The sequence below is a fragment of the Vigna unguiculata genome, chromosome 7, assembly GCF_037176805.1.
Source record: "Vigna unguiculata cultivar grain cowpea cultivar isolate G323 ecotype 2 chromosome 7, ASM3717680v1, whole genome shotgun sequence".
Classification (NCBI taxonomy): Eukaryota; Viridiplantae; Streptophyta; class Magnoliopsida; order Fabales; family Fabaceae; genus Vigna; species Vigna unguiculata.
The window spans coordinates 32,308,305-32,332,711 of record NC_140798.1 but is presented as its reverse complement, the minus strand read 5'-3'; the positions used below and the strand labels follow the sequence as shown (position 1 = coordinate 32,332,711).

Sequence of the window (24,407 nt, the reverse complement as noted above, 5' to 3'; positions counted from 1 at the left end):
TATATATATATATATATATATATATATATATATATGAACAGTTTAAAATTTATATTTTAAATAATATAAAACGGTTTAAAAAGATAAGTCCAATATATGCAGAAACAAGAAAGAAAATCATTATTATTAAGATGGATTGGAAAAAGAGAAAATAGCCAAAGAAAAAAGATCCTATTTCAATTGTGTTTGCTGCATAAAGACAAATGGTTTCGACACCATGAAGAAAATATTGCAGCGGTTCATGGTTGGATGATGAAGAAAAGTAATTATAATTAATATTAATTTTAAAGTTAATTATATAAAAAATAATTATAATGAATATTACATTTTTAGCTCAAGGAAGTTGTATGAGAAATATTATAGTTAATGAGAAACATGAATTTTACTAAGGTCACTTTTTTTGTGACATACACAAACTCCTGTGACCCTTTGCAAGGACCAACAACGCATATGCACACCATCTCTACCCAATCATAAAAAAATACCTGTTCGTCGCCATCACCTACTCATCCATATTTCTTCACATAATTCATATTTATGAATTTTTTTTTATTTGAATAGAATATTTAAATTACCATCAAAATAAAAAAATACCATAACAATAAAAGTAGTGACATAAATAAAAAATATTTTTTCCACACATTAACCAAAAAATAACAAGTATAAAATGACAAACCTAAAATATTTGACTAACATCTAACTAATACATAGTTTCATGAATAGTAATGAAAATAGTCCTATAATTAATCTTAACTTAAGGATAAATTATTTCAATAATATAAAAAAAATAATCTTATCAATGGAATAGTCCCAAATAAATTTTAAAAAAAAGAAGCCAAAAGCAAAAGATAACTTCACCAATATATTGATGCAAAAGTTACTCCAACCAAAGATAATTTTCTAATATCGAATGAAAAAGTTGTGTTTGACAAAAGAAAAAAAAAAGACATTAACAAAGTCACTAGCAGAAGAATATTGGCTAACATTAAAACAGCATTAATATATATAGACAACAACAAAAAATTAATAATAACAACAAAAAAATAATCACGTCAGTTAAAAGAATAGAGAATCCGTCAGCATTAATCAAAGAACCAATATAAAGTCAATCTGATGATATTTTAATGGAAACCAAATTGAAGAAAGAATATAAAAAACATATAATAGAAATAAGAGAAAGCATAAAGAATTATAAATTCTTATTTTTCTAAAAATGTGAGTTTAATCTTATGTTATTGAAGAACAAATAGGATACAAACTTAATTAGAATTACAAAAAAAATTGAAATAAACTATAAATTAATTTTAATTTAATTTAATAAAATATAAAATATTTTTATTTTTATTTTTTTTGAGTAATGGCTACCCGCAGGAACTGATAGTTTATACCCACACCCAATCCATTTATAAATTAGTATTAAAATATCTGTTAACATTTTCTCATTACCTGCTCTGCGAATAATAAATGCATGTGAATACTAATTATTCACTGCAAATTTGATTTACAAGTACTTGTAGACACAAATATTTTTGTCATCCAAGATGACCACTAAATGAAAATTAAAACTATCAACTAGTTTACAATTTTTTAATTACCATGTCCTAAACATTTTTACATTTTAATTTTTAAACTTTAAAAATAAATTAATATAATTTTCTTGTTCCCTATATTTTAATATTTTAAATAACATTTTAGATTAATAATCGTTCAACTTAAAATGTTAGATCATATTAAAATTTAGGACAGACAGAAATTCTAAAATCAAAATTTAAAAATTAAAATCATACTTAACTATATATATTTTATATATATAATAATGACCGAGTAGCGCGAAATCTAAAAATCGCAACAAAGAGTACTGTGAATGTGAAAAAAAAAAAAAACGGTCATTCTACCATTGTCACCGAACTCCCATACTCCGTGGTAATGTTCGTCTTCCCAATCGTTTTTATCTTGTCATGACATTGAACAGTATCAGCGAAAAAGTTGTTATTCTGGTGAGTGTTTCTTTCATTATAATTTGGTCATTACAAGTAGTACCATTGAAGTTTGTGACATGATAAAATTTGCTTACACTAACTAGCAAAGGAAAAATCTCTTAGGATGATGCGTGATGTGTTTTCACTTTTCAATTGAATACTTGCACCTCATCCCAATCTCTCTTGATTCCGTAATCATGTAATATAATAGCAGACACCACTTTTCATTGCACTATCAGCACAAACACCACTACTCTTTGTTTCTTTACCTTTCTCTTATCACTTCTCAGCAGTTTTAATTCATGAATGAATTGAATACACATTCCCCAGATGATGAAGCAGTGCTCAAAGGTAACCTAGCATTTGTTTTTCTTCCATTTTATTGTATTTTATTGTGCTTTAGAGATTTAGAAGGGACGCCTTTTGCATCAGCCTTATCAATGGTGACTGTGCAACCACTCTCTGTTTCTCTCTCTAATGTGCTTTGCTTTTCGCTGGAGACCTAGTCACACAAAGCTTTTGATTACGTCGAAACTTGAAAGGAGAGAAGGCAGATTAAGATTAAGACTATGCTATGCCACATGGGTTGTCCCACCCATGTTGTCTAAATATTGGAAAATTTGCATATCACTGGTACATAGCATATATACTTTATGTGAAAAAGAAATGTCCAAAGCCAGCAACCAAAATAAACTTTTTTGGTCCTACTCAGCTCTGAATAAATTCTTAGCACTTTCATCTTCTACTGTTAATCCATCCCTAGTGGTTTTTGCTACCCGACGAAGAATGATTTTGGTAAAACTACACCCACCACCAACTTTTAATCCTTAATATCAAAATCTCACAGTAATCCATATTTGATCTCATCCGAATTAAAGCAAAACCATTTTCTTTTGCTAACCCTTTTGTCCCTCTTTTTCTTGTTACCCTCAAAACATTACTTTCATAATTTACAAAAGTGATCCAAAATAATTTGTACCGGTTTTGTTTTGTTGCAAAGTTGAGTCTTTCATGCAGCATGGCTTTTTCTTGCCAAATTTTCCATGCCAGAATATAATATCCACTGCCTCCAACACGTGGTTTTGTGAAATATGGAATCCAATATCACAAGAACATGTGCATAAATCATAATCTAAATTGAAGGGTATGGTGTCCTAGCTTTGGCCATTCACAGTCATGTAATGCCTTTGGTAAAGATATAGAGATTCTCCATACTGTTATCAGACCCAAAGATTTCCAACTCAATCCTTCGAGACAAAGTAACATAGTCCAATTTACTATGATATCTTTTTCTTTTTTATCATAACAACATGGTCGTTCTTCTTTTTTGACACCTTTTTCTCCCCTTCTCACTCATCACCTTTATCTTCAACACCCCCCGTCTCTCTGGGCTTTTATTCGTGTTCTATGCCATTGACATACTTACATGTCTTTAAAGCACTGATACTGCATGACTCACACTGAAATCCTAACCAGATCATTCTTCCACTTTCCAGTTACACTCTCTGATAATGGCCAAGGAAGCTTCTCTGTGCCTCTTGTTTCTCTTCTTTCTCATTATCTCCTGTTCTGGTGAGTAACCGACACTGATATATAATATTCATGGCACAAATCCAAAATTAGCCGTTTCTCCTTTGTTTGTTAACTGGTTTTTGATCTGCAAGATTATATTCATTCCAATACGTTGGATTTTTTGGCTTTAGTTTTTGGAGTTCTCCACTTTGCTCTTGTAGCAAAATCAGCGGTGGAGGCAGCTCAAGTTCAAGTGAGAAATAAATTGGACTTGTTCATAATATCGTGATTCTGTTGTTTCACTCTTTGCAGGATCTCTGGTGGGTTTTTCCTACCGTGAGAGGGGAGACACTTCAACATCTGCTAAAACCATATCATTCCTCCGGCAAAAGAACGTTTCCATGTCTCAGATTCGAATTTTTGTTACAGATCACAGGATTTTGAGCACTCGCAGCAATTCCATCGTGCCAACTGATTTGTACTTGAACAGAAGTCAAGTTCAAAGTTTAATTACTTCAAAACCCTCCGAACTAAAAGCCCGTCTACTTAACTTTCTCCCACATTCAAACATCAAAAGCATCATTGCTAGCTGTGGCAGTGAGTGCTTAGCACAAAATGAGATGCCTTTGTTCTCACGTGCTTTGAAATCAATTGGTTCAGTTCTCAGAGAGCTTCATATAGGGAGGGAGGTAAAAATCTCAGTAGCATTTCCACTTTCATACTTAGAAAAGTTTAATACATCGCATGAAAATAGTATTCGCAGGATTCTTTCATTTATAAGGGAAATGAAATCCTTTGTCATGGTAGAAGACAGCATTGATGGAGAATTAAGCATGGAGAGTCACTTTGTTCATGCTATAATCAAACGAGCCTCTCTTGCTGCTTCCGTTCTTCCTTGCAAAGATGTTCCTATTGTTTTAACAATGAAGAGCACAGTTGTTCCCACTTCATTGGAATTAGCTCAATTCAGTGAGAGGGTATCCAAATATCTAGAAGCAAAAGCTCATGTTACAAAAAGAATAGCTGCATTATATGCAGAGGTGCATAGAACAGAAGATTTTACAAGTAAAGAACTCAAAAGGGAAGAGGAAGAACTGTTTCCTGTGTCCCGCAGAGAGATGCTAAGTAAATCCCACAAAAGGAGAAGTCTAGATGATACAACCAGTCCAACAAACGTAGTTTTCCCCACAAATCCAGCATCATCCACTCCAATAATCACACCCCCAGATACACCAACCATCATCACAGTTCCTGCTACAAATCCTGTCACAATTTCCCCTTCCAATCCTGCTGGAGTGCCTGTGACAGTTCCTTCTACCACACCTGTGTCTTTTCCTCCCACAAATCCAGCCAATACACCAGTACCAGTGAGCAATCCGGCTACAACAACTCCTATAGGGATACCATCCCCAGCAACCAACCCTGTGACTTCTCCACCTTCATCAGGAAATGTTCCTGTCACAACAAATCCCCAACCACAACCACCTCCTGCAAACACTAATGCTCCAGCCATTCAGGGGCAGAGTTGGTGTGTGGCAAAGCAAGGATCTCCTGAAGCTTCTCTTCAAGCAGCACTAGACTATGCTTGTGGAATGGGTGGGTCAGATTGTTCTCAAATTCAGCAAGGTGGGAATTGTTACAGTCCAGTTACATTGCAGAACCATGCCTCTTTTGCCTTCAACAGCTACTATCAAAAGAATCCAGCTCCAACAAGCTGCGACTTTGGAGGCACTGCCACCTTAGTTAACACAAATCCAAGTAAGATCTTAAATTCTTAATAGTTTTAGCAACCCTTTTTTTCATTATTCCAAGATCCTTTTGGAAGAATAGAAATTTATCCAGACAGAAACTTAGTCTTACTGTAACGAAATCATTTACACTAGTATATTAGAGAGCTTATGGGCAAAAAAAAGCTTATGATATATGTATATAGCTATTTCCATATTACTTCAATAAGCTCTTCTGAACTGTGAATAGGCTCGGGTTCATGCGTTTTCCCATCCTCATCGTCATCAACAACAGCAACTCCAAAGTCATCACCCCCAACACCACCTACACTATCAAGTCCAACACTGCCACCACCAAGTTCAGTAACGCCTACACCATCAATTCCAACAGCACCACCAACAACATCAGTAACAGGCCCATTTGGGTAAGGGAGATAGCACGTTTGTCATGATTTCAATAACTCTAATGCTCCATTAAGCGTACTAGTACGATCCTTTATAACACTACCTTTTTGCAGGTATGGTACCCCACCTTCAGTGTTAAATTCAAGCAACCCCGCGTCAGGTACAATGCCAGATTTTGGGTCTGAAAGCCCTCCGGTTGTAAATACAACATCAGCCTCGCATTCTATGAGTTTGAGACCTTCTGTTGGCTGCATTCTTCTGATGGTATCATTAGTCACCATGAGACTTGGTATGCATCCATAGAGTTCAAAACAAGATTTCAGTCACTATCATAGAACGAAATGCTCAATAGTATCTTTAGCTGTACGTTGGAGTTGTAATGTAGCATTCTACATTAGGTGCAGAAAGATGTTAGGGTAAGAACGGAACAAAAGAAGGTTAAGTGATCATGAGTGATGTAGTAAATTTAGCTTAGTGAAGGTGAGGGAAATTTTAAGATAGAAATAATTGCTGCTTTATGGTATCTAGGTTGTTCAACAGCTATAAGTAATATTGGTCATGTACATAGTTTTTGAAAGCTTGTCATTGTATGCAGTTTGTAGTCCAGTGTAAATTGGTCTTAGTTGTTTTGGAAATTGGTCTTCGTAAATGGGGGATGGTTATTCATATAACGACTCCCATTTTAAATTTAATGAAGACGATCAATTGTTATTTATCTCTTCAACTATAATGCATTTTGTGGGTGCACACCCTAAAAGAAGTTACTCATACCCTAGCTAAGTATGAATTATGTCTTCAAGATTTTTCATGTTGCTGTTCTTCCTTCTTTTTATCTCTAAAGTCTTCATGGCTGATGTAACTTGAATTTCCTTCCAAAGTGTTTTGTTTGCTTTCACGGGCTTCCTTGCTTCACCCTTCTAATCAATCACAAAAAATAGATAAATGAATGGTTCTTGTAATTTATACAGCAAATCGTGTAGACTGTGATTATAAATGACAAGAGAAATTATTAGCACAAAAACTCTGCACATTTTGTAAAATTATGATATTATTAACCTAAAAAAATTGCATATAAGTAGGTTCGTATACTATTAACTACTAATGAGATCAAGTTAAGTATTACTTTTAATTAAGGCAGCTAACTGAATTTTTTTATAATAGTAGTTGAAGGTTTTTTTAAATGTAAAAATTGAACACATCTCAGTAGTTCACACAATTTACTAAACAAATTTACACCTTTTGAAAGTTTAAAAGTTTAAATTAGTTAAGTTTCAAATTTTTAATAAGTTTGAGTATTTTCAATTTAGTTTTTATTAAATTTATTTTGTCTATCAAGTACCATTTAATTTTTTTTGTTAACTTGGTCGTCACCTTACTCTTGTTTCGCATATTATTTTGAGTTAATATTAAACGACATAATTTTTGTGATTAACATAATAGATTATTTTTATTTTAGATAAAGATAATTTAAAATAAACGAAAATTAAGAAGGAAATAAAATGAAAAAGAACATAAATGGTGTAAAGTTATGAATACTTGGAATGCACCATAATACTCATTTAGAAGAACAAGTTGAATTTAAACTAACCAAAACGAAACACAATAATTACGAAAAGAATTATGCTTCTCAATTCATGAGAGCAAGAAAATTCTTCCAGTGAGAGGCAATTATTTGGTGGAACCTTCGCAATCTTCCAACATCATATTTAGATTTTCGTTTTGTTTTTCTCTTTATTTTGGTTTACTCCCATCCTATAATAAAAATTACATGTTATCTTAGTTACAAAACTAAGTTGTTTAATATTAACATAAAATAATATGTAGAGATAATTAAACAAAGTGACGATGTAAGATAATAATCATGCACATAATTAGAAAAAAAATAAATAAACGATGAAAACTTAGTTGAAAAATATACACTTTTAAATAATCAATAAACTAAAAATATTTAATAAAGACAATTTATTAAGGACTTAATTAAGTTAATTAAAAATATTAAATAACATTATTTTAATTTTCAATATAATATGTTAAATAATGTTAAACAAGCAAATATCATAATATTTGAAACTTCCTATACCTCTAGTTTATTTAAAACAAAATTTATTAACTAATTAAAACCTCTTAAATTGAACTTCAAAGAAAGTATTATAAGATAAATATTATGTAACTCTATGTTATCATTATTACGCTATATTTCAATGAAACATTTATAAATTAATAAAAAACTTAATTGTACTGACCAACATATACATTCAAATCAATTATCATACTTTTACCCATTTATAAGGTACCTTGACAAAGTGAATTTTAAATAAACTTACAAATTATTATGTATTAAGAAAAAAAAAAAAACTATGTTGTTTGAAAATATCTTACACAGAAAGCACATATTGAACTTGAACCCTAAATAAAAAAGTAAGCTAGCCAATACGTCAAAGACATCTAAGAGCAAGAATGCATTGGATACCAATTCTAACGTTGGAGAAAATAACAAGGAAACACCAAAACAGCAATCAGGCAAATCTTACAAACGCATTGACTTTTAAACCAACGCATGTGAGCCACTTTTCTAATATCCAAAGCAGAGTAGACATTTGCCAGCAGGGCATACCTAAAGCACGTTATTAAGTTGCTTTTTTACATAATTTTCTTTTCTATAGAAATTAGTGCGAACCACCGTCACCATGGTAACATTATGATCACGTTAAAGAACCATCACATCACTTTCTTTTCTGAGAAATGCATGAACTAAGCTCAACTAGCACAACAAATAGTAGTAATGGGGCCATAAAAAATGAGAAAATGCAACTACAGGAAAAATTGTGATCCTAATGCTACAAGTACATACTGCACAAGCTAAAGCTAAAACTAGTTTATCTATAAAACTGCATTTCTACATCCCAAAAAGGCTTCTACAAGTTCTCTAGTCTGCAAAAGTATATAGGTAGCTCTCTATACACAAGAATTGTTTTGGATTCAAGAATGGTTTCATCGCCTTGAGAATACCACCAAGACCAACATGGACATAGAGACCACGATTTTGAATCCAGATGTGTCCCAGAAATTCTGATTTTGCTTATCTGCACCCACAACTTCTCTTTGTTGCTTTGCCGCTAATTGATCTCTCAGATCTTTAATAGCTTTGTCCCGTCGCTCACCCATCTGTTCACAAACCCATAAAACGAAACATGAGATTTTGAACAGAATATTAGTAAACAAAGGACATAAACTTCACTAAGCTGCTTAAATAAGGAGGGTTAGATTAGATCATGAAAAGTCGTGAATGATGGTCCAGTAGCACATAAAAAATCATTTTTTTTCGATATCACTTTCGCTCTTTCATGGTTCAGTGCAAGTTATTGTTTTATTGTACAAAACAAGAACAATAAGTATCTCTCGAACCAAAAGTGCATGCCTGGGTATTTCTTTTTGTAGGAACACGTTTTCTCAGTAAATAAGCAATTATTTCTTCAATAAGTTGAGCCAAACACACTGCGCGCAATAGATAAATTTACCCTTTGGAGTTTTCGTGTTTGGGAACGAGCTTCCTGTAGACAAAATTCCAGCTTCAACACCTTCTTCTTCAGCTCCTGATCAGTACGCCGCTGTTTCTCCAACTGTAAGTTAAAAAAACATCAATGCCATTAAATTCATCAGCCAAGCATCTCAAGAAAAGACTAGTATAGAATCAGAGTGCGTACTCTAACAACAAGGAAACACTGAACAAATTTATCAGTATCTCTCACACCAGCAAACCGAGATAGTTTACCTGTGACTCTAATTCCTTAGTCTTGATCTTCCAGTGAGCCGACATGATCTTAATTTCATCCTTAAGTTTTGCTATTTCTTCGTCCTTAACACCTAGAAGCTTATTCATCTTCTCAAAATTTTTAGGAGAAACCTCATCTAATATTTTCCGCAGTTCACAGTTCTTGTTCTCTCCGGCTTTTGCAAGAGCCTCCATAATATCGTGCTCAATTCTCAAAACTTCATCTTTCAATTGGTTTTGTGAAGATTCCCTTGCCTGAAGATCCTTCTGTAAATTGTCTAGTTGCTCCCCTAGCCTTAGGACACGAGCCTCGTGCTCTCTCAGTGAACCATTTTTCTCATCTAGTTCTTTTAAAAGTTCTGAACATTGAAGTTGGGCTGATTGAGCTGATGCAGCACTTGCATCAGCAGTTTTCCTCGTTGCCACAAGCTGTGCTCTAAGGTCATCCAACTCCTTCAGATACTGTATCATGATTACATATATGGTGTGAGTAAATGATACTCAGGCTACTATACAGAATAGTTTCACTTTCGAATTTATGCAGATAAACAATCACTCATAATCTGTGGATTTTAGAACATATTTATAATAAAGCAGCACACAAGCTTGTAAAGTAATCAGAGAGATGGGATATATTTAAGATATATAAAAAGGGTGTATGATAGCAGTCAAAAAACGAGTGCCAACAATGAAGTTACTTAGCATCTTAATGTTCAGTGATTCGTTAGGGAATACACAGGAGGTTCACGCATAATCAATATGTAGTGCTTTTCATGCTGTCCATGATAAGTGCTTGTGCTTTTCATGTTGTCCATGATAAGTGCTTGTGCTTTTCACGTGAGTTAGGTATAAGAGTTTTCTACAAGGTTGTTTTTGGATGAAGTCTGGGTTGAGTAAAACTACGTCAAAGAATACTTGGTTTGAGTTCATAGAGATTGAAACTGTGTACAAAACTCTCAAACTCTATCACGCTTACAACACACTCTAGAATTAAAAGTTCTCTGACTGATCTATAGTCAGGTAATTGTAATTTATTTTATGTAACAACAGTGATATCGAAAGATCCAATTAAGAAAAATACAATTTTAAGGCTACAACTAAAAATAAATAAAGACCTAACTAAAATTTTCAAATAATTTAGGAAGATACGGAATAATTTAATTTATATAAAATGAGATGCTGATCTACAGCAATCCGTGATTATGCCAAATGTTCACGATAAATCATAAAATTGTTGCCATTACTAGTCAGAGAAGTGGTTATGGCTAATTTTCACTCAAATCAAGGTACAAACATGCATCTTACCCTTAACTTTATTTACTGAATTTCCATTCTATATTCGAGTATCCTTGTTTTTATTTATGCAGCCAACATGATAGACTAATCTCTACGTCAAAGTTGAATAATTACTGCACAAAAATGTGGCATGAAAAATATTGAAGAACAAATCCACGATAGAAAGGGGGTATAGTAATAATATTTCGGTGGGATCCGCTAAGCTAAAATGAAAGAAATCAACCAGTAAAAAAAACATCCTAAAATCTGGGCATCGATGTGTATATTGTTGAATGAGGAAGATAAAAAATCTAGCAACATTAACACCAATTCAGCCATAAAGGCAAGTAAATGACACAATTAGGCGAATGGTGAAAACGTTTAAAGAAAGTAAGCAAAAGATAACAATCCTAATCAGGCCACTAAATAAGATCAACAGATACGCTAATAAATAAGAGTAAATAATAATAATGAAAGGTAAACTCCAGAGAAAGTGTAAACCTTCTCAGTAGAGGAAGCTGAAGCCTGAAGCTGCTGGTCTTTTTGTTCCAAATTCATCTGCAACCTGCCAATTTCCAGTTCCATATTCTTGGCATTTGTCTCTGCTTCCTGTGAAACAAAATCTATAAAAAATAGCTGGACCGAAAAAAAATTCAATGATTTCTCCCTGACCCCACGACCCCAAACACTAAAAAAAAGTAAAAATAACTGACATCAAAGTTCTAGCACGGCCAAAAAGAGAAAGAAAAAAACAACAAAAAAAATGGTTATACTGAAGATAAGTAAAAAGACAGAGGAAACAATCCAAAAAGACAAAAATCTCGTACCTGTCTTGTTAGAGTTTCTCTGGCATACGATTGTTCCTGCGACGAAAGACGACTACGAAGCTCCTTCAACTCCGCCGCTAACGACACCACGTTGCGTCTAAAACTCTGCTTCTTTTCATTCAAATCCTGTAACGACGGATCAACTTCTCGGGCAGCTACAGATGACGTCGACGACGAAGATGGTTTCTCAGACATGGAAAGTCAATATTTTTCAACGATTCCAGCAATGGAAGTGTGCTACGTCGTATGCCCCAAGTCAGATCCTATGGACCAGGGACAAGCACTTCACGGCCCTTGAAATGAAAGCAATTAAAACTTCATTCCTCCATGTGAACACGGTAGTTGAACATTTAATTTAATAAGAACCATACCCAAGGAAGAAAAAAAATAAATGAAGCAGGTCAACAAATAAAAATAAACACTAATAAAAAGTGGCTTAGAAAGCACTGGATCTTCTTTTCACGAAAAGGTTACTAGATTCAAATTCAATGCAACGCTCTAAAACTTGGTTCCAGTGAAATTTCGAGAAATTTGTTTTTTTCTGACAGTGGTTGCACCAGGCATCCCCTCCCTCCATAATTGAGAGGAGAGAGAGAGAAAAGAAGAAGAAGCAGTGACCCGCCATGGGTCTATCTGTCATTGTCCAAAAAATAATAATTGCAATAATAATAAATAGGATCAGGGAAGAGACGTGATCGAAATTAATTGTTGTGTCTGCTACTCCTAACAAAGTTTCACAATAATCTGAATCAAATCCTAAACCCATCATATCAAATTAAACAGCAATTCTCAGCACAAAGAGAAATTTAACGAACTAATCTACTGAAGAAGAAAACACGAATATTGTACACATACCAGATTCTGAGTTGAATCTTCGGTTTTCTTGTTCCGAAACTGTATCTGGTTCTGATTTGAGACGAAATAGTAAAGCTGGAGAAACAGAAGGAGGAGGTGAAATGAGTTGAGTAACGATTCGAGTAATGGGAATCAAAGAGTCATGTCGCAACTTCGCTACTTTTATATTTTAATATAATTTTAAATCGTTTCTTGTCTCATCTGCGAGTAATAGTTGGCTTGCGTGACATGTCTGTGTCTTACGCATGAAACAGCTTAGGATCGGATTTGGATTTTTTTTTTTTTTACTTTATGTAAATGTAAATAAATAAAATGAATTGGGAAAAGATGGCAAACGAGGAAAAACTCGGGTTATTTAATGAATTTTAAAAATAAAAATAGGAACGATAATGTTAATCAATGAGTTTGGTCAATCAAAATATTTAGTGTATTATATTAGATTAAGTATTTTTAATTGCTTTATGAAATATTTTCGTGTGAGTGGGGTTACTGGAGTTAGTTCAACATAAGAATTTGAGTTTAAATTTTACTGTTTGTCTGATATATGAAGATTATTATTTTCATGCGTATTAATTGATATGTTATAAAATATTAAAGGTATATTAAATAATTAATCATTAGCAAATAGTAGTACTGAATTGTTAATTATTTAATTTAATAAATAAAATGTTTAATAAATATATTTGTGCCGCACGACATCAGGTTCGGGTTTCCGAAGGTGAGGTTTGGCATGATGACAAATTCCGAAGCAACAGCTGGAATGGATAATTGATTGTGTTGACCCGAGAGGGTGAGCGCGGCAAATACAAATTTTAGGGTTTTGAAACGCGTGGATGTGTGTGCGTGAGCTTTTTATTGTACATAGATTTTAGTTGTACGAGAACGCTGAATGCACACTGAACTATCAAACTGCATTTAAAGGATTTGAATTTTCAAATTCAAAAACTTATTTTTAGCCATTCATTGGTTATACGTGTGTGGCAGGTATAGATATATTGGGTATCTCCATGGTGATAAGTTCAAGAATTTAATGTTGTATGATTTTTTGTTGGAAATGTAAAGTGAAATTTAAGATTTTTATTCTTTAATAAAATTTTGAATCAAAAACAAAATTATATTTAAAAGTTTTTAAAAATTAAAATGTAATAACAAATTGTAAAATGCGAAGATTTTTACATTGTACAAGATCAAAGTTAAAATGTAATAACAAATTTAGATATCTATGTTAGATTTTATTGTCTTGTTGTGAGTATAAATTTTGTTAATATAAAAATATAGGATGATGAAAATACGTAAAGCCTTGAACTTTAAAATGTTTTCTTTTTTTCTTTTTTATCTCTTTTTACTTATTTTGTTTTCTTTTTTTTTTGTTAATTATCTCCAATTCTTCTTTTAGATATCATCTTTAAAAAAATAAAATAAAATCCTCTATCATACAACACTTTATATGTTTTAAAATTTTACTTAAACAAGTTTCAAAATTAAATTGACTCGATCTTTTTTTAGAAGCCTTGAAGCTCGTTATTATTTTAATAAGTTAAAAAGGATGTTTAAACAATAATACTCCTCACTCAAACTAAAGACAAAATATTTGAGTGAAAGAGAGATATCCCTTTAACTAATAAAACTCACTACTATATTTGCTAATGATTGTAGAGATAACTATTATCTAGGTTCACAAATAGATCTCTCAAATATGCAAACATCATGAATAGTGAACTCTAACTCTTTAAAATTAGCATAAATATAGAAAAATTGCATGTTTTAATCTATTAAAGCTCATAAACTTTGCTAGCTTTATACATTTGCAGCCTAGTTTGTCGACTTCAAATTACAGTATTTTAGACAAAAATGTTGCTACAAAAGCAACCAACTAAAAAATAATAATTTTATTTAATTTGGCAGTTTTAGTTTAATAGAAATTGTTTTAACTAATAAAAGGAATAAAAACAAATGTCTTTCTAATTGATAAAATTGAAGTTTTTTGAATTATTATCTGAACTTATGAATCGATTCTTTGTAAGTTTTTTTACAAATCAGGTATGAATTTAAAAAAGGATTGTTCACTTTATGCTCTTAACTCGTCTAACCATTTAAAATTTATTGTGAATTAGACTTTAAATGAGATAAACCAATCCATTTACTCACTATTGTTAAGTTGAATTGGACATATACGTGACTCTTCAGGAAGAAAAAAATGAGATATGAATAAAAAATTTAGTAGTTTAAATTATTATTATTATTATTATTATTATTATTATTATTATTATTTAATTATAGTTAAGTTAGTAATGATTAAAGATTTTTTTTTATTCTAACACAATACATATTTAAAATGTTAAACAAAATATATGTTATATCTCTTATAATATATCTTTTTTGTCTATTATATATCTTATATATCTTATATCTTCACAATTCTACAAATTCTCAACACTTATCATATTTCATATTATAGTTATATGACCTATAATATTTCATATTATAATGATTCTTAAGATTTCATAAGTCACAATTCAAATTAAGTCCGCATCAAATTACTATCAAAATACATCTTTAAGTGAATGTTTATTGTAATTATATTAATTAAAAATAATGAATACACATTATATAAATATTATTTTAATATGATTTATTTCATATCTAAATTAATTATTAGAATTTAAACACTGAATTGTTTAGTTAAGAGTTATGAAATCTGAGTAATCACAACTTTGTTATATATTAGGATATATTTATTTTCTTTCCTTTTTTTCATCAAATAAGTTAAATATGGATATAAAATCGGGCAACTGATATTTTTCTAATCAATAAATAAAATTTTAATAAATAGGTACACATAATAGAGATTATATAGATAAAGTCATTCTTTCAGCATTGTGATATTATACACACTTTATACCATAAGATAAAAATAAAAAATAAATCATATATTTTAATGAAAAACTTGTCTCGAAAATTCTTTTTCAGAAATCTTTGTTTTGAAATACATTCCAAAAATAATAATTAAGAAATTATGTTTTTAAAATACTTTTTAAAAAATTTTGGTCCGAAAATTATGTTTCAATCTCTTTTTCCCAAAAACTTCTTCTGAAAAATTGATTATGGTTGCAAGAAGAACTTGTAGGTGAAGGAAGTAAAAGACGAATAAAGAGGTAAAACAACAAGGTTAAAATATTTTTTTGTCTAAATTTTAGTCAAGTTTTGTCAAATCAGTCATATTTTTTGTTTTGTGCTTAAATAGATCACAATTTTCGTTAATTTTTGTTTTTTGTTTTGCTAACACTGTTTAAATTATTAATGGTTATGAGCAGTGACATCCCATTGAATTTCATTAAGAAGAAGAACCTTATAAAGATTGCATTGATTCTTATCAAAGAAAAACAATATTAACGAGGTTGTTCAAAGAGGGACAGGTCAAGTAAATGGTATTCCTGTAATAATTGGTATTATGGATTTTAAGTTTATGGAAGGTAGCATGGGATCCCTAGTAGGTGAGAAAATCATCAGTTTGGTAGAATATGCTATTAATCAACTTTTACCTCTTATTCTCATATGTTTGTCCGGAGGAGCGCGTATGCAAGAGGGAAGTTTGAACTTGATGCAAATGGCTAAAATTTCTTCTGCTTTATATTATTATCAAACAATTAAAAAATTATTCTATGTATGGATACTTACATATCCTACTACGAATGGGGTGACAGCTAGTTTTGGCATGTTGGGAGATATCATTATTGTCGAACCAAACACTTATATTGCATTTGCGGGTAAAAGAGTAATTATGTGTCACTTCATGTTTTTTTTTTTTAAATGTTCACGTGTTAACTCAACAACATGTCACATGTGAGAGTTTATATTTTATATTCAATTTAGTCACTAGATTCGTTATTTTTATTCAATTTAATCGTAATTTTTCTTAACATGAATCAATTTTGTAAATCAAAATTAATTTTTATATTAAAATTCACATTTTTTGTTAAATATTTTTATTAAATATATTAAAATTCTCATCATTATAACTTTTATAGAAAAATTAAATTTGGTTCAAATTTCGAGGGGAGAAAATTGTTCAATTTTAAAATAAAATTGAAACTAAATTAAACAAAAATAACAAATATAAAGACTAAATTGAATATAAAATATTAACTCTAACACATGGATATTGTTAGGTTGACACATCAATGATTTAAACGATATTAACAAATTGACCAAATTGAACAAAATTGACGAAAATTATGACCTATTTAAACACAAAAATAAAATTGAGACTGATTTGACAAAATTTGATGCAAATTTTGACCAAAAGAGATATTTTAACCAAATAAGAATTTGAAACTTTCAATAGCTAATGCAAGCCCATTGGATTATAGATCCCTGAACAAGCATACCCTTTTATAATCCAATATTATCATTCTCACTATTTTTTCTTTGTGTTCTTTCATAATTTTCTTCCCCTATTTTCACATAAAAAGTTATTTATTTTGTCTTTCTTGGAATTTATAATTCAAAAGTGATTGTTTTCCTTAAAAAAACACTTTCTAAAGGTGAAAATAGTTTTTAGATCGTATAACTCAGAAACTAAATAACTTTTGAATTACATAATTCAGAAGTCATTCTTCACTTCAAATAATCTGAAAAACTTTTAATTATACAATTTTAAGTTTATTTTATTTTTGGATTGCATAATCCAAAAAATGATAAAGTAGGAACTTCATTTATATAGGGGTGCAAAAAGAGACTTATGGAGGTGTAGGAAGAAAATTTATTCCTCCTATCTTTTATGAATTGATAGAATATAAAGTCAGCCCACTAAGCATAATTATTGGCCTTACCAATCATCTCTACGTACGTGCATCAAATTTCTCAGCTTTTTGTATCCCCAAATGACCGAGAGAATAAATATTATTTATACTTTTAGTGATAGTAAAAGAATAATAATATTTAATTTCCAATAAAAATAATTTACTTAAAAAAATGAAGTTTTTAAATTCAAATATCAAATAATAAATTCTTCTATAACAAAGATTAGCACAAACATGTAATAAATTAACAATATTGATATACTAATTAAGGTTTGTGTTTAACAACATCATTTATTATCCAAATAACATGAAATAATATTTTATATTTCATAATTTTTAAGATATAATTCCATATTTGTAACTCTAAATTTTTTGTAAAATATAGTTTAATTGTCAAATTTTGTTAAGTTAATATGTAACAAAAAGAAGAAATGTTTCTTTACTTTGTATTTTTTTTTCAACTCTTTACTTTATAATTACTTGAGCCAAGATTTTATTACGAGTATACTCATTTCTAAGAGTGAGTGAATGTCTTCTTATTAATTATTTAATTTTATAATAAATTTAATTAAATATAATAATCATTAAACTAATACATGAAGGTATTAAAAAATATTATTTTCTATGTGTTGAATCGTGAATGCTTGATTCACTTCAAATAATTATCTCATACAAATTAGATAATTCATATAGTTATAAATAGGTTTTGAACAAATTTTTTTTTTAAATGTAAACATTATTTCACATCATCTTAATATATATATATATATATATATATATATATATATATATATATATATATATATATATATATATATATATAATATCTACACAAATATGAATGGCCTAGCTTTTTATTATTGACTATTTTCACCTACATTATCACCTACTCTCTATGTAACATATTATCATAGTAGATGAAAACCAAAACTAGGGGTGGGCATGGATTTGATTTTTAATGATCCAATCCACATCCATTTTAGATCTAAATAATTGGATTAAATTTTTTACCAAAATCCATTTTTTTAGCAAAAGTAGTTTGGATTTTTTTAAAATCCATATCCAAATATTTGGATCAAGATTTAAATCCAATCCAAATATTTGGATAGAGTTCAAAATCCATAATCCATTTTTTTATAAAAGAAATTTAAATTGAATTTTTTAAAACTTGTATCATTAAGGCCTGGATGCCCCGGATGGGCCTGACGACCTGGACGGGCCCAAGGACCCGGACGGGCCTAATGACCAGGACGACCCAAACGGGCCGGACAACCCGAACGAGCTCGACGACCTGGACGGGTCAGACAACCTGGACGAGCCCGACAACACGAACAGGCTCGACAACGCGAACAGGCTGGATGACCCGAATGGGCCCGATGACCCGGACGGACCAGACGACCCGGACGAACCCGTCCAAACAGTCAGGCCCAATCGGGTAGTCGTGCACGTTTGAGTCGTCAGGGTCGTTAGGGTCGTCGAGCCCATCCGGGTCGTCGGGCATGTCCGGGTCGTCAGGCCAGTTTAGGTCGTCGGGCCCGTCCGGGTCGTAGGGCTCGTCCAGGACGTCGAGCCCGTATGGGTCGTAGAGCACGTCCGGGTCGACGCGCTCGTTCGTGTAATCGTGCCATCTGGGTTGTAAGGCCTGTGTAGGCCGTTAGGCTCGTCTGGGTCGTTGGGCCCGTCCGAGTCGTCAGGTCTGCCTGGATCATCGGGCCCATCCGGGTCGTCCGGCTCGTTCGTCGTTGTGCCCATCCGGGTCGTAAGGCCCGTGTAGGTCGTCAGACCTGTCCTGGTCGTTTGGCCCGTCTGGGTCGTCGGGCCCGTCCAGGTCTTTGGGCTTGCCTGACTCGTTCGGGTCTTTGGGCTGCCTGACATGTTTTCGTCATTGGTCCTGCCTGGTCCTTTCGGGTCTTTGGGTCCGCCTGACCCGTTCGGGTCTTCGGGCCCGCCTTACCCGTTCGATTCTTCGAGTCCACCTGACTCGTTCGGGTCATCGGGCCCGCCTGACCTGTTCGGGTCTTTGGGTCTGCCTGATCTGTTCGGTTCTTCGAGCCCGCTTGACCCATTCGGGTCTTCGGGCCCACCTGGCTCATCAGGTCATTGGGCCCGCCTGCCCCGTTCGGATCATCGGGCTCACTTGAATTTTTTGAATCGTTGGGCTCGATTGACTCGTTCGATTTGTCGGGCCCGCCTAGCCGGTTCATATCTTTAGGCCTACCCAACCTCTTATGGTTGTCGGGCCTGCCCGATCCGTATAGGTCGTCGAGCAAGGCCTGTCCATGTCTGAATTTAGCATACTCCATCTCAACCTTTAGTCTAACCCAACTAAAAATTTAAATTGAAAATTTGGATTGGATTTTTTAGATTATCCATATTTAAAAATCTTGATTTATAAAATGGATATCCAATCCATAAAATATATAAAATGTAGATTAGATTGAAATCCAGATCCATTAAATGGATTTTAAATGGATTGGATTTTTAATAAAATGGATTATAAATGGATTGGATTGGAGCAAAAGTGGAATAGATCAATAGAATTAGATTTTTTGCCCACCCCTAACCAAAACCATAAATCAAGGTAAGGTAGATTTAAAATAATTGAAGCACCAAACACTTTCAATTTTAAACAATTCACATATCTATATGTCACATTGAGCAATACATGTTCTCATCTACTGCTATAACAATTATTGATGACATCATGCCTTATTTCTGGAAGATTCATTCGTTGAATTAGACTTAGATTTTGCACTTGTCAAATTATCTCCCGCGCACATAGAGTCATATATCTTAGGACATAAGTCTCCTTATATGATAAGGTAAAGTCCATGCAACTCTTACTTAAAATGATTCTCTTTCACACCAATATAGGTTACATGAACCTCTATGTGTTCTTATAGGACCAAGTTGTACTCCACAAATCTCTTGTGTTGTTATAGTATCCAGTTGCTGACTTGACGTTCTATTTCTCCGGTGAAGCTTCGATGACGATGCAAGTGTGCCTGCAAAAGACACTTTGATGCTTAAGTTAGCACTGGTGATGTCAGAGATTCAGAGAATATTTAACGCGTAATCAATGCATAGAACATTATGCTATTTATACCTATTTTATTTGTGGACCCTACCTAAAATAGGCCTTTGGGCTCAAAATACCTTTTTAACTCTTTATAGATCTAGTATAAGTGGGTAAAATTACAAGAATAACCCTTGATAGTTGTTAATAAATGACATGTTAATTAGCAAGACCAGGTACCACATGCCTTGTAAGAAGTTTGAGTATCCAGTACTCGTTAAGTGGACATGTGAGGTTTGGGAGCTGGATACTCTTGGTCCGCATAATCAACTAGGTGGATAGAGTTAATCATCACTTGTTCTTAGAGCTTCATAGTATATCGTATGTAGCTTTGTAGAACGTTAGTGGTTGTGTACTAATAGCCGCTTACTGTGTACCAAGGGGTTCCTTGGTATAGAGTAAGCGGCTTATTGAGTGTTGATGGCCGCTTACTGTGTACTAAGAGGTTCTTTAGTATAGAATAAGCGGCTTATTAAGTGTTGATGACCGCTTATTGTGTACTGAGGGGTTTCTTAGTATAGAGTAAACGACTTATTGAGTGTTGATGGTCACTTACTGTGTACTAAGGGGTTCCTTAGTATAGAGTAATCAACTTGTTGAGTCTTGATTGCTGCTTATTGTGTACTAAGGGGTTCCTCAGTATAGAATAAGTGGTTTATTGGGTGTTGATGACCGCTTACTGTGTATCAAAGGGTTCCTTAGTATATAGTAAGCGACTTGTAGAGTACTGAGGACCACTTATTGCGTACTAAGGGGTTCCTTGGTGTAGAGTAAGTGGCATTGTGGGGTCTGTATGGTTATATACTGTATATTGAGGGATTTGCACTTAGTTTATTGTGTGGTTGAGGACACTATGAACTCTCACCACCTAAATATTTTCCTCAATTTAAGTCTAAATATTTAGTAGAGTTTGAATAATCTTATAAGAAAATCCTTATTCAATACAAAGTTGACATTGTTAAAGGATATTTTTAAAAAGTTATGAAAAAAAATTCAAGTTTACAAATAAAACATGATAAAAGTAAAGTAACAAATGTGGTGATAAAATTACATTTATGAGAAATGGGTTAAGAAATAAAAATAATTATATAAAAAAATCAAAACAAAACATGATAAAAGTAAAGCAACAAATAAAAATATTAAAAATAAATAAAAATATCAAATGTGTGTTGTGTAAATGATTTGATACACCATTTAATGAAATCGTTAAAAAATGTATAATTAAAGTTAACAAAAATGGAAAGTATTTTAAAAATTTAAGAAAACTTTTTAGATATCGAACTAAATGAATAATTATGAAATAATAAAATTATTTTCTTGAAGCAAATATTCTTTAAATGAAAAAAATGAATCAAGGATTAAAAATAATAAAAAATATGAGTTTTTTATATTAATAAGTAAATGAGAGATTTACATGAGTCTAACATTCTCATGTAAAAATAATAAAATTTAAATAAAAATATAAAAAAAGAGTAGAAAATAATACGTGTAAGACCCTATTATTTTATAACCCTTAATAAAAAGGGCTGCCCCAAAATCTGATGGGCTAAAGAGCTGGCCCAAGGAATAAAGCTGGTCCGTAGTTGCCCTAACGCTTCCACCCTTTCATTCTCACAGATCCAGCCGTCAACCCTTTCTCCCTCTCACGAAGAGCTATGCTAGGGTTAGGTTTCTGCCATTTTCAAGCTAGCTCGAAGCTGTTCTCTACTCCATTATCCTTTCAACTCCTCTATTCGTCCTTGAGCTGCTGTGTTCGCACGCTTGGCTGCCGAAGTCTTTTATTTTCCTTCCAGGTAAGGGAAGTTAGAACCATTTGGTGAGGTGTATTTTAGCTTGTATTGTCGTGGTCGATGAATTCCTTGAGATTGTGCATTGCTATGAATGTCTGGATTGTTTGGAACCTCTGTTGGGTGCATTGCGCAGGTGCGAACAGTGGCAAACACTAATAGACTCGCCCAGGCGAGATGTGCAGAGGCTCGCCCAGAGCTTTCTGCTCGAGTGGTCGCCCAGGCGACCAGAGTGTGTTTTGAGCGAGCACACAACTTGCCCAGGCGAGAGGGGTCTCGCCTAAGCAAGACCCCGCGTTGCTTTCTTGTTCCTTTTTGAGCCCTCGCCTAGGCGAAGGGGGGGACTCGCCTGAGCGAGACCCCTCAGCCTGAGCGAGGTGCTGGGCGAGACCGTGCTGTGTTTGGATGTCTGTTGGTTCCTGAATGATCTGTTTTGGTTGAGTATGATTGTATGATGAGTGATATGTATATAATGGAGCATGAAGTATATTTGGCATGATTCATGAATTGTAGATGATGGGTTGGTATGAGAATTGACATGTGAATTAAATGAGACGGATAATATTAAAGTGGCATGATAACATGATGAGTGGGATCTTATTTACATGGATAAACTATGAGGTGTTGGAATGAGTGGGGCCTGGATCATGAAAAGCGTTGGCTTCAAAGGTTGGTACGAGTGATGTATATCTATGCGTGGTAATTATTATTTTGGTTATGTGATTGAGGTCGATCTGTGTCAGTGCATAATTCCTTGGGGTCTCTAAGTGAGACTTTCAGGGTTGCGCTTCAGTGGTCGTGACGTAATTCCATGGCCCATGTTAGTGGGTGTCCATGGTGGTGCCCCATCTGTATAACTAGGTAAGGATTCAAGGTAAGGACTGCATCCTGTCACTCTAAGGGGCCAGTTAGTCTCACTTAGAGCGGATTGACTCCTGTGGTGAGAGTAGCAGGAGGCCTGAAATTCATTAAGGGCTAACCTTGTGGTGAGGGAGATTTGATTCATCGTAACGCTTGTAACACATAGCTCGGAGATGAGCAGCTCAGGATCGAGCAGGGGTATCCACCACAAGTGCAAGCATCCGCTGAATCCGACCAAGTTATACGTATCCGGATGAGTCAAGTCGAGTCGTAGTGTATTGAATGAAGAGTCATAACATGCTTGGTTGTTATATGGATATTGGATGATGAAATATGATTGACTATATGATGATTATGTTATTGGCTCTAGCTTACCCTGTGTATTGTATGGTTGTCTTGTATGTGGTTCTTCTTTCTTGCAATGATCATCAATTTAATTGATGGGAGCAGATGGGCGAGGTTTCAGGAGTCAGCAAGGAAGTGGAGATTCTGCTGCATAGTCCGTGTGAACTAGTTGTTATTTCTGCATGAGTTCATTTAGGGCTGCGACCCATGTATCTGTTCGTCCTTAGTTAACTTTTCCTTTAGTTCCTTTTGGGCATCGTGGTATGCCATGGGTGGTATGGAGTTGATCCCAGACAACGTTTTTATGTTATCTTTATTGTGACATTCCTTTAATTTCACGTACTTAATTAAATGGGGTGTTACAATACGTGACTTAAAAATTATTTAATTCATTAAAATTAATAATACATCATAAAAAAATTACACAAAATAAAATATGCGTAAGTAAAATTATGCTAAAAGAAAAGATACCTCGGAAATATAAGTGAATTTCGTAGATATGACTCAAATTTTGTGAATTTTATTATTTTTAACTTTGTACGACGAGTAATTCATAAATATTCTTCTTTTGGATAAAGCATACCTAATATTTTATTGGTTAGAACCAAAGTTAAACTTACCTATTTGATAAAAGAAACCATCATGTGTATAAACCTTAAATTTACTATATTAATTATCAGAATTAGAAGCAGAAATATAGGTGATTTATAATAAAAGAGAATGATAATTTGACTTTCCATATCAATGCCTAAAAACGAGTGTAGTGTGATCCGGGACCTAATCTATTTATTAACAAACCAAATTGCCCTTCATATTATAAAGTATATACATAGCTGACAACATACTTTAATACATTTTAAACACACTTTTAATTTAACATAACATAATTATTATGTGTCTTTAACATTTTTAATATATAATTATTCATATCTAAAATTAATACTGGATCAAGGATTTAAACATTATTATCTTATTACTTAAAAATTTATCAAGGGAATTTTCCTCAACCTGCTTTGGTTTTTGTATTTTACTTAATTATGACTACTTTTATTATTATTTTACTTTACATTTTATTTTAAAAAATTAATAATATGAAACCAACTCGATTATATATGCAAGAGTCTGCTTTCTAGTTTTGAAAAAATATTTAAAATGACGTTAGAGTGGACTATATAAAATAAATT

The 24,407-nt window shown here is 32.8% G+C and overlaps 2 protein-coding genes across 3 annotated transcripts; one reads left to right on the top strand and one right to left on the bottom strand.

The window, feature by feature from the left end:
• Positions 1-3,287: 3,287 nt before the first annotated feature.
• Positions 3,288-6,338, top strand: LOC114191766 (uncharacterized). Its single transcript, XM_028081148.2, has 4 exons — positions 3,288-3,551; positions 3,804-5,249; positions 5,469-5,643; positions 5,737-6,338. Exons 1-4 carry the CDS (start codon positions 3,491-3,493, stop codon positions 5,924-5,926), a joined length of 1,872 nt encoding a protein of 623 aa, XP_027936949.2. The 5' UTR covers positions 3,288-3,490; the 3' UTR covers positions 5,927-6,338.
• A 2,059-nt stretch (positions 6,339-8,397) lies between these two features.
• Positions 8,398-12,522, bottom strand: LOC114191793 (myosin heavy chain, cardiac protein). 2 transcript variants are annotated; one of them, XM_028081186.2, is made up of 6 exons: positions 12,353-12,522; positions 11,498-11,820; positions 11,172-11,279; positions 9,396-9,857; positions 9,142-9,243; positions 8,398-8,788 (listed from the first exon to the last, which is right to left on the bottom strand). In XM_028081186.2, the coding sequence occupies exons 2-6, from the start codon at positions 11,690-11,692 to the stop codon at positions 8,615-8,617; spliced, it is 1,041 nt and encodes a 346-aa protein (XP_027936987.2). In that variant the 5' UTR covers positions 11,693-11,820; positions 12,353-12,522; the 3' UTR covers positions 8,398-8,614. The 2 variants fall into 2 exon arrangements, with proteins under 2 accessions (XP_027936987.2, XP_027936988.2); XM_028081187.2 differs by having other exon boundaries at positions 11,498-11,790; positions 12,353-12,501.
• Between the last annotated feature and the right edge of the window lie 11,885 nt (positions 12,523-24,407).

What these genes read in the sequence shown, in the direction of transcription:
- LOC114191766 (XM_028081148.2), top strand. Translation starts at nt 3,491, where the DNA reads ATGGCCAAGGAAGCTTCTCTGTGCCTCTTGTTTCTCTTCTTTCTCATT. An exon ending in CTTAGTTAACACAAATCCAA is followed by an intron (nt 5,250 to 5,468) that starts GTAAGATCTTAA and finishes AACTGTGAATAG; the next exon opens with GCTCGGGTTCATGCGTTTTC. An exon ending in TCAGTAACAGGCCCATTTGG is followed by an intron (nt 5,644 to 5,736) that starts GTAAGGGAGATA and finishes ACCTTTTTGCAG; the next exon opens with GTATGGTACCCCACCTTCAG.
- LOC114191793 (XM_028081186.2), bottom strand. Translation starts at nt 11,692, where the DNA reads ATGTCTGAGAAACCATCTTCGTCGTCGACGTCATCTGTAGCTGCCCGA. An exon ending in GAGAAACTCTAACAAGACAG is followed by an intron (nt 11,280 to 11,497) that starts GTACGAGATTTT and finishes TTTGTTTCACAG; the next exon opens with GAAGCAGAGACAAATGCCAA. An exon ending in CAGCTTCCTCTACTGAGAAG is followed by an intron (nt 9,858 to 11,171) that starts GTTTACACTTTC and finishes ATCATGATACAG; the next exon opens with TATCTGAAGGAGTTGGATGA.